The 11068-nt window shown below is 44.7% G+C and overlaps 1 protein-coding gene across 1 annotated transcript; it reads right to left on the bottom strand.

Annotated features, from left to right (window-relative positions):
* Nucleotides 1–3988: 3988 nt before the first annotated feature.
* Nucleotides 3989–4879, bottom strand: LOC112999784 (uncharacterized). Its single transcript, XM_026126096.1, has one exon. The coding sequence runs from the start codon at nt 4877–4879 to the stop codon at nt 3989–3991; it is 891 nt and encodes a 296-aa protein (XP_025981881.1).
* Between the last annotated feature and the right edge of the window lie 6189 nt (nt 4880–11068).

Raw genomic sequence — 11068 nt, 5'->3', positions numbered from 1 at the left:
TCATTGAGGATACGTAGGAGCAAAAGCCCCGCTTTTGTCGACCACCCCAAGAGATCGTTAATGGTCCAATGCCTTAACGTTTCTCTCCTTTCAAAAACAAGAGATCGTTAATGGTCCAAATGCCTTAACGTTTCTCTCCTTTCAAAAAACAAGAGATCGTTAACGGTCCAATGCCTTAACGTTTCTCTCCTTTCAAAAACAAGAGATCGTTAATGGTCCAAATGCCTTAACGTTTCTCTCCTTTCAAAAAACAAGAGATCGTTAACGGTCCAATGCTTTAACGTTTCTCTCCTTTCAAAATCAAAAGACCGTTTAATGGTCCAACACCTTAAATGACCTTTTGTTCAAATAAAAAACATATTTTGCAAAAAAGACAAAAAAACAAACTTAAACCAAACACTTTGTTCCGAAAGAACTACGTAGGTCTGATTTCCTCATCGCAAAATGAGGAATACGTAGGAGCAAAGGGAAACACCCTTGTCGACCACAAAAAGAGAAAAATATAAAAAGGGTATAAAGGATATAAGGACATAAAAGGGAACGTAAAAAATCAAAGTCATGTTTGCACATTCGATTAAAGGCTGCCGTCCCTTGGGACGGACGTGTGGGGTGCTAATACCTTCCCCGTGCGTAAATACAACTCCCGAACCTTTCACTTAAAAAGTTCGTAGATCGCGTCTTTTCCGGTTTTTCCGACGTTTTCCCCAAATAAACGTTGGTGGCGACTCCGCGCGTATTCCTTTCGTGGAACACGCATCCCGCGAGTCTCGCGTCGCCCTCCCGCCGAAGGGTAGGTTGCGACAGGTTCGATAACCATGTAGCACAAAAGGGAGCATCTCGTGCCAATCCTTGTATGACACGGTCATTTTCTGAACTATCTTCTTGATGTTTTTATTAGCAGCCTCAACTGCCCCATTCATTTTAGGCCTATAAGGCATGGAATTATGGTGTTGGATCTTGAAATCCTCACACATTTCCTTCATCATTTTGTTGTTCAGATTGGTGGCGTTGTCAGTGATAATCTTCCTGGGCAACCCATACCAGCAGATTATCTCCTTCTTGATGAACCTGACCACCACACTCCTTGTCACACTGGCGTATGAAGCAGCTTCAACCCATTTGGTGAAGTAGTCGATCGCAACCAAAATGAAGCGATGTACGTTTGAAGCCTTGGGCTCAACAGCTTCAATCGCGTCTATTCCCCACATGGAGAATGGCCAAGGTGCTGCCAAGACGTTCAAAGGCATGGGTGGAGCATTGACATTATCTGTGAATGCCTGGCACTTGTGGCATTTTCTCACATGGATACAACAATCGTTTTCCATGGTGAGCCAGTAATACCCTGCCCTCAGAATCTTTTGGGCCATGGCATGTCCATTGGCATGTGTTTCAAAGGACCCCTCGTGAACTTCCACTAGCATCTGCTCAGCCTCCTTCGTGTCCACACATCAGAGCAAAACCATGTCATGGTTCCTCTTGTACATAATGCTTCCACTCAGGAAGAAGTCGGCCGCCAACCTTTGTGTCGTTCTCTTATCAAGCAGGTATCCCCCTCACCCCCATCAAAGCAAATGATGTCCGCCTGTTCGCTTCCAGCAAGTGCACCAGATCGCGTAAGTAGTATAAAACAGTAAGAACCGAGTATCGAACTCTCAAGGAAATTGTGTTACTTGGTAAGCTATTTCAGTGAATAGGTGTCTGGTGTGAAAATCTAAGTGTGAATATGAACAGCTATGTAAACTATCTACGCAAAAAGGAAAATCACGCGAGAGAAATGACTTGTAAAAACAAGTAGAAAACACGTTGGTCTTCCTAATAGGTGCCTGGTGCTAAAAGGAAATTCTCTATCTAACAATGCTCATGTGTTCCTATGGTGTCTCCTGACATGCTAAACCCCGATTCCTCATGATAGTTTAGCCTAATCCTGATCAAGCATCGTCCTCAGATTCCTCTTTTTGGAATAAACTCAACCAGGACCGCATTAAGACAAACATACTACTACTAAATTATCCCACCCCGATTCCTCGTGATAGTACGACAACTTAGCCCTGTCCTATCAAGGTCATCAGAATCAGACCAGTTTCCATTGTTGAATGACCCTAACAAAGCTTGCATCTACGTGATCAAGGTAAAGGCATACTAGAATGAAAAGCTGATAGCACATAGAACACACAAAACATCATTAAATAGATAAAAAGATATTTACATCAAGTACCTACAGGGAAGATCCAATAGAGGATTTTAGCTTTCCATAACCAGGAAGCCTCCTTTACAACAAAGAGAAGAACAAGATGAAAAGTTGCAAAAATACAAGTAGTGAGGATGTCTCCTTCACCTTTAGGATCTCACAACCACTCACAAACTCATCTCAAGCTCTCAGAACAACTTCCTCTTCAAGCTCTGGTCTCTGCAGATCTTCACACATCAAAATCTCTCAAAACTCTCTGTAACTTGGACCTTTCTCTCTCAAGAATCACTAGACATGCAAAGCTTCAGCTCTCAGCCCAAACTCCCTTCATAAAATTTGATTTCAGGCTTAAATAGGTGGCCTAGTTCATTCTTATGCGCTTAGCACAATTCTGGACCGCTTAGCGCACATTAGTGAATTTTGGCTTTAGCACGTGCCTTTCTCCTTAGCGGATGGACTGAAGCGGTGCACTTAGTAAGATGAAGCGGTGCGCTTAGCGAACTTGTACAACTCATCTTCTTCCAGATTCTTCCTTGCGCTTAGCCAATGAGTGTTGCGCTTAGCGGACACTCGCTAAGCCAGCGGATTGACTTAGCGAGAAGGTGAAAAACAACACTTCAAAACTTGCCTAATTAACATGAAATTGTGAGAAAATGATTACTAAACACACAAAATAGAATTACTAAGTATTTATTACCTATCTTTAACTAAAAGAATTTTTAACACTACAAAATAACCATAAATTGGAAGAGTTTGATACAATTTACACAAGTTTTATACACAAAAGTTAGTCGTATTCACCGACTAACACCGCCTCGCACAGCACCTTCAATATAAACCTACTAGAGGTTACCACATCTTTCATTTGCTTTGGCCTCTGAGCTCTGTATTCCTCCACCACATTAACTGATGGTCCCCCATGACTGGCAAGAGGGTTTGTCTTTACATTTGGACCGTCTTCTTAGAACGCCAGCCAACCTGCATCGATCAAACTTTGGACCTTATGTTTAAAGGCCACACATTGTTCTATCGAGTGCCCCGGGACACCCCTATGATAAGCATAGGTCTCGTTGGCGTTGTACCATCGAGGGAAAGGAGACTGGAAAATCCTCTCGGGAGTCACCACCAACATTTGGTTGGCGATCAAAGATGGTAGCAAGTTTGCGTACGACATCGGGATGAGAGCGAATTCCACAAGTTTTTTACCGGGAAATTCCATCCCAGATTGGCGCTTGTGCTCGGATTGGAGCTGCTGACGGGGCGAGGTTGTGTAGGAGCCAAGTTTTGAGTGGGGGCCCTTTGTGGTTGAGTGGGTCCCCTTTGTTGGACAGGCGTTGGACTAGAGGGGTTTTTGCCGTGGGCCGAAAAGCTTGGTTAATGTTGGGCACATTGGTAAGTGTTGTGCGGGGTTTGTTGGGGCTTTGACCAAGTAGGAGTTGAAGTCACAATGTGGGCTTCTCCTTCCTTCTTCATTGCCCCACTTGCCCTGAATCTCCTATTGCTCATGCAGGCAGGGGCGACATAATTGAACTTCCCTCTTTTCTGGCCTACTTCAATCCTCTCACCCGCAAATACTAAATCAGCGAAGCTAGAGGGCATGTATCCCACCAACTTTTCGTAGTAGAACACTGGCAATGTGTCCACTATCATAGTGATCATCTCTCTTTCTACCATGGGGGGTGCCACTAGTGCTACCAAGTCCCTCCACCATTGGGCGTACTCCTTAAAGGACTCATGCTCCCGCTTGCTCATATTTTGCAACTGGGTTCTGTCGGGAGCCATGTCAGTATTGTATTGGTACTACCTAATGAAGGCAATAATCAAGTCCTTCCATGTGCGGATACAAAAAGCCTTCAAATTGGTATACCAGATGACTGTCACCCCGACCAAACTTTCTTGGAAGAAATGCATCAACAATTTCTCATCCCTAGAGTATGCCCGCATTTTTTGGCAGTACATCTTCAGGTGATTCATGGGGTAAGTGGTCCCCTTGTATCTATCAAAATCAGATACCTTGAACTTTGGGGGGATGACAACATCAAGTACCAAACACAATTTTTCCATGTCAACAAAAGGGTAATCACCAAACCTTTCAACAGCCCTTAATCTCTCCTTGATGAGATCAAGTCTCTTTCTCCCTTCCATTGTCGGAGGCGACCCCTCTACTGAGAAATGCAGCGATTGCAGAGGGCGGGGTTGAGGAGCTCCCGCGGTATTGGGTCGAGGCATAACATTAAATGTTGGTCCCTCAGTGGTGAAAGTGGGGTATGGGTCGAAGTCACCTTGAGCATGCTCCTGAGGTTCTTCACGGACGCCCCCTATAGGCTGGGGTTGTTGACCCTCAAAGGTAACGAGAACGACGTGATTAGCATTCTCGTTGGGCATGTGCATGGTAGGTGGCGTATAATTGGGGGGTAAGCCATAGGGGTAAGCATTGTTATTATGCCCTACGTGTGGACCACTGGTGCTGCCCAACACCTCTCCTCCTTGACCCAACACGTCCGGGATGGGTTGGTTTGCTTGGTTTATGGCAGAGGGATGGGTCGGATCCGCCTCAGTGGCTGTTGCGGCCATGTTGCTTTCTATTATTCGCTTCATGCTTAACATGGCCTCTATCATGGAGGTCATTTGATCTTTCAAGGCCTCCATATCGGCCTTCATTTGTTCCTGCACCTCTTCTATGTCACCCATGACTCTAGTTTTGGGACGGGTTCAATAGGGGTGCCTTAAAGTGTGTTTAGTTATGGTGTTTACTGCTAAAAGAACAAAATGCAGTGAGTAATACGACAAAGAACTAAACATGAATGCATGCTAAAGATAAGTTGTCAAAGTATTGGACTCATGCAGAACTTTGAGCAAAGACATAGAATTGAACCAAACTCATTTTTATTAAGGAACAAAAATGTTCATCTTGTCAAAATTAAAGCAAAAATACAAACGCCTTAGCGGTTCCTAATTATGTGGGCCATCAAATCGATCATGTGCTGACAATAATTGAGGAGCCCATGAACTTCCTCGGGAGCCAAGTACACATCCGCCATTGCCTTGGCTTTGGCTAACAGTCTGGGAAGCTCTTGACTCCCATTCAAGGTGAAAGCGAACCTATCCATCCACATCATTGCATCTATGTGTAATGAATCGATCACTCTCTCTCTTGCTTCCCTTTTTGCTTGCAGGACCGATACCTTCACATACTCGTCCTCTAGCCTTTGTTCATGGGTTGCAGTTAGACTTAGCTTCTCTTTGTATTGGTCAATGATGGCCCACATGTTTTCTTCTGTCCTACTTAATTGTTCGGACAAACTCCTTTTTGACCTTTGACAAGCCTTCAACTTGTCCTCTAATACCATACCTCCGACTCTCGACTGGTCTCTATTGGCCCTTCGAAGCTTGAGCTCGCTGTTGCTGCCCCACAACACCCCTCAGAACTTGTTTCGGCTCCATTCTTCCTTTTGGGCCCTCTTTGTTTCCCATTCCAATGCTTCGACGGTGGCCACATTGACGTCTCTCAGTTCTTGACATTCTTTTCAGACCTTGATAACTGTCATCTTCAACTTTTCCTTGACTGCTTGCTGTCATACCCTAATTTCGTCCGGGGATTATTACTTGTTGACATGCAACCTTTGGTTAGCCGCTTTGAGATACTTGGCGTCCTTTGTTGCACAATAAATGAAGTCCCGAGATGTGTCAGAAATCAAAAGGAAGCAGGCTTGCGCGATCCGTGAAATTCCGTAATGTGGCGGAAATCGAAAAGAGGTGTTTTTGCGCAATTCGTGAGTTTCCGTAACTTCTTCGAAAGCTAAAAAAGAGTAAATACATAATCCGTAAGGATTCGTAACCTTGCGGAAGGAAAATAAGTATCGTTACAAAATTCGTAAAGTTTCGTAACGTTACGAAAAAAGAATTACCAAAAAATAGAAAGGGGGGTGCATTTAGTAAAAAGGGGGTACGAATAGCAATCTGGCCCACTTGGGCCTTCCAGATCCTTCATCCAGAAGGCTGTTGCTTCTGGAGGAAGCAACCTTGCTCGCCTGGGCGAGCTGGGTGGCAAGCTCCTCCCCTATTTTGCTATAAATAGGGGGAGGAGTGAAGGGAGAAGGGGTTCAGCCTTCTTGGCATTTCGTATTCTCTTAAATTTGCTGAGGAAAATTGTTTCCGTGAAGAAAATCCAAGCCGAAGCGCTTCCGTAACGTTTCCGTGAGTAATTACGCGAAGATTCTCGACCGTTCTTCAAGATTCATCGTTCGTTCTTCGTTTTCTTCAGTCTTCAACGGGTAAGTACCTCAAACCAAGCTTTTCAATTCATTCTATGTACCCGTGGTGGTCCACATTTTGTTTCATGTATTTTTATTCTCGTTTTCATTTGCTTTTTTATACCCCCTTTTGACGTGCTTAAGCCATTTATTTAAGTCATTTCTCGCTTAATCTAAAAATAAAATAAATTTCCACCAATCGTTTGAATTGTATCATCCGTTAATTTTGGTTAAAATTAATTCCGACCGTTCGGTCGTGCCGTAACCACGTTGGAAATCAAAAAAGAGGTAAAATAATAATATAATAATCAAAAAATATCTTTTAGTAAAGTAAAGCGAAAAATCAATCGGACGTTTTCTCTTTGGGATTTCTCATTCTTAATTGAATTGACTAATAACTAAAGTGAAACTAAGGCTAAAATCAAACTCGCCTAGTCAAGCTCGTCCACAAAAATAGGTTTTTGAAAGTTTATCATTTCAGTTTCTTACTAAGTAAAAAGGATCATTTTTAAGGTCCAACACCTTAAAATGATCACCCCTCAAGTAAAAAAATCTGTCACTTAATTCACGCATAAGGAAGAACTACGTAGGTCTGATTTCCTCTTTGATGGAGGGTACGTAGGAGCAAGAGCCCCACTTTTGTCGACCTCAAAAAATATAAAGAAATAAAAGTTAAGATAACACAATTCCACAATTCTAAAAAATAGGCTGTTGTCCTTTGAGACAAACGTGAGAGGTGCTAATACCTTCCTCAAGCGTAAATACAACACCCGAACTTAGAATTTTCATTTTGACCGGTTTCCTTCGGTTTTTCTGACGTTTTCCACAAATAAACGTTGGTGGCGACTCCGTGCATCTTTCCTCCTTTGGAAAGCGCACCTGTGAGCCTCGCCTCGCTCGCCCGCAAAAGGGCACGTTGCGACAGTTGGCGACTCCACTGGGGACCTTTTTGTGAGTTAGGCCTATTTTAAGGAATTGTGGATTTGTGAAACTTCGTGTGTGCATTTGTTGAACTGTGTAAAATGTAAATAATTGTTGTCTATTTCGCATTCTTTACACTGCATTCTAAGCACCCACGGGTTTGAGTAAAAAAGGGGCCCTATACCCGGGTTCATGGGAATTTAAGGAGTGGAGGTGAATCTATCATCATGCTAGGTCTCCGACTTGCTTGATAATAGTGAAACCTCGTCTAGAGCTTTCTCTCTTTATAATGTGTTGTCCCTGGTATTCCATACCGCCACAATATTATTATCTTGACTGATGATACCTCTAGAAAACAGTCGTGTGAGTTATGAATTGTTGGGGAGTAGTTATTAGAGACCCCTAGATATTGTCCTATAGGTTCCCAAATAGGGGCAAAGAGCAAACACGCTCCGTGCCATTCGTTCTCATGCATTTTTGGTTTATAGTTTTTGCTAGTGATGTTTGGTTTCTTTAGAGTAATACGTAACCTTTTTAATGCTACGTCGAGGCGCCATCATGCCCAAACGTAGCATTAAAATTGGATCTCTGCGGTCTCGTATGTGTGAATTACCCCTTTGTGTGGTTTTCTTTCTGTTTCATGCATACGCATTGCATCATTCGTGTCGGAGTCTTGATCCACCCCTTTTTTAGGTAAATGATGGGGACAAATCAAAACGGCAAAAGGTTTTATCAAGTCAAGGTTAAAAGACTAGATGTCACTAGCCTCAAGGAATTAGAACGATTGATGGGACCTCTCCAAAGGCGAGCCTTCTGCAAAGTGTACGGGAAGATTCTAGATTTGACCGCAGCAGAGGTATTTACGGAAGCTGTCATATCCCTCGCCCAATACTATGACCAGCCATTGAGGTGTTTCACGTTTGGGGACATCCAAATGGTCCCAACTATTGAAGAGTTTGAGGAAATATTAGGATGCCCTCTTGGGGGGAGGAAACCGTATCTTTTCTCTGACTTTCTTCCTTCCTTGAGCAAGATTGCGGCTGTGGTTGGTGATTCAGCAAAGGAGTTGGATCGCACGAAGCAAACTCGGAACGGCGTAGTGGGCTTGCCTCGGAAATACTTGGAAGGTAAGGCAAGGGATATGGCGAGCCAAGAGAAGTGGGGCCCGTTTGCAGATATTTTAGCTTTGCTGATTTTTAAGGTTGTCCTCTTCCTGAACGTCGACGGTTTGGTAAACTTAGCCGCCATTGATGCTTTCCTCGCATATCACCATAGCAAGGAAAGTCCAGTGGTGGCTATCTTGGCAGATTTGTTTGACACCTTTGACCGGAGGTGTGAGAAAAACAGTGCACGGATTGTCTGTTGTTTACCCGCTCTCTGTGTATGGTTGATTTCACACCTATTCCGACAAGGCACGAGACACCCGTGTCCGCTTCAAAGCTATCGCTCATGCGCCGAAAAAGGAAGAGTCGATTGGGACCAACATTTGGCTGGGATAGGGGGCAGCGCGATCAATTGGTTTCCTCGTTGGAAGGAAGGCAAGGAAGGAGTTCTTTTCTCGTGTGGGGACTACCCTAATGTTCCACTGATAGGGACTAGGGGTTGTATTAATTATAATCCCGCACTCGCCATAAGACAGCTAGGGTATCCCATGAGGGGAGCGCCAACCGAAGAAAGTATCTCGCCTTTCCCTGTGAGGGATCTAGGCGCGCAAGGTCTCAAGGTTATACAAAGAATCCACAAGGCGTGGAGGAGTCCGTTGAAGAAAGACAAGGAGCTTAGGGGCATCCGAAATGGCGTCATCGGAGGTTATCATGGATGACTAAGAATTCATGCGCGAGGGGTAGATTGGCTCTCCAAATTGAAAGTTATCGATGAGGAGAACTTCGAAGCTCCGGAGGAAGATGAAGAAGTACGAGCTCTAAAATTAGAGCTAGGGAAGGCAAGACTCGCCAAGGAGAAGTTCAAATCAGCTGCTACACACATCCGGAAGGAGTGCACCGAGTTACAAGAGGAAAACGCGGCCACTGCAAGAGCCCTTGAACAAGAAACCAAAAGGGCCCGCAAGGAGGAATATGGCCGAGAGAAATTCCGAGGAGCATTGTGGGGTAGCAACAATGAGCTCAAGCTCCAAAGAGAGGAGAGAGATCGGTCACGGGTGCATGGCATGATCTTAAAATAGGAGTTAGTTGCTTGCGCGAGGTTCAAAAGGAGTTTGGCTCAACACTTGGAAGCCACGGAGCAAAGCATGCTAGCTATCATAGGGCAATACAAGGAAGAATTGAACCAGTCCATGGCCCATGAACAAAAGCTAGTGGAGGATTTTGCACAAGTGTATGCCGAAAAAGAAGCAAGGGGGAGGGTGATTGATGCACTGCATCAAGAAGCGACTATGTGGATGGATAGGTTTGCCTTGACCTTGAATGGAAGTCAAGACCTCCCGCGTCTATTAGCCAAAGCAAAAGCCATGGCCGAAGTGTGTACGGCCCCCGAGGAGATTCATGGGCTGATCAATTACTGTCAACACATGATAGATTTGATGGCCCATATAATTAGGAATCGTTAGGTTCTCTTGTAACACCTTTGTATAATCTTGGCTAGATGAAAGCTTTGTTCTTTTTATAAAATGAGAAGTTCTGGACTCATTACGTTATCTAAAAACCTTGGGGTGGATCCAAGTGCTCCGATCATCCATTTGCATACTCATGTTTTGGTGGCATACTCACCGTTGTTTATTTCTTTAGGAATTTCATCATAACTAAGAAAACACCAAGGCACCCCTATAACACTCGATCCAGAAAAATGGATAATGAAGAGGGCGTGCAGGAACAGATGAAGGCCGATCTATCGGCCTTAAAAGATCAAATGGCTTCCATCTCGGAGGTCATGTTAAAACTCCAGAAAACCATAGAGGATAAAGCCACGACAACCGCCTCCAGTACAGTTAGGGAAGCGGAGCCGGTGCTGCAGCCCGCCTTGAATCCGGGCCTAGACAGAAACACGGCCGTGTTCGGTCGAAGGTATAGTCCGCAAGCTTATCCTTATGGCCTGCCTCCGGACTTCACCCCCCGTGCCACCCTGGAAGATTTAAGCCAAGCCCCTACTTTTGAGGGGCAACTCCCACCTTATGAAGACTATCCCAGGCAAGACGATGGGGAAGGAGATACCCATCTTGGCCCCCTGCTCCACCTCAAAGATCCATCCCCGCATGAACTACCCCAGCCGAACATAGTCCGCCATATCCCAGCCTCACCCACACCCGTAAAAGAATATGTTCCCTTCGCGGAAGATAAGGGAAAGATTGAGGCGCTTGAAGAGAGGTTAAGAGCAGTCGAGGGCCTTGGCAATTACCCATTCTCGGATTTGGCGGATTTATGTCTCGTGCCCAACATCGTCATCCCTCCCAAGTTCAAAGTACCAGACTTTGATAAGTACAAAGGGACGACATGTCCAAAAGGGCATCTCCGGATGTATTGCCGAAAGATAGGGGCTTATTCTGCGGACGAAAAGTTGTTGGTCTATTTCTTTCAAGACAGCTTGGCCGGAGCAGCTGTAGCATGGTATACCAATCTGGAAGCTTCCCAAATCCGATCGTGGAAGGACTTGGCAACTGCCTTCATTAGGCAGTACCAGTACAATACAGACATGGCTCCCGATCGGAACCAGCTTCAGAATATGACTAAGCGAGAGCATGAGTCCATTAAGG

This window comes from Glycine max, chromosome 16 (genome assembly GCF_000004515.6).
Source record: "Glycine max cultivar Williams 82 chromosome 16, Glycine_max_v4.0, whole genome shotgun sequence".
Classification (NCBI taxonomy): domain Eukaryota; kingdom Viridiplantae; phylum Streptophyta; class Magnoliopsida; order Fabales; family Fabaceae; genus Glycine; species Glycine max.
This window is presented reverse-complemented; position numbering and strand designations above follow the sequence as displayed.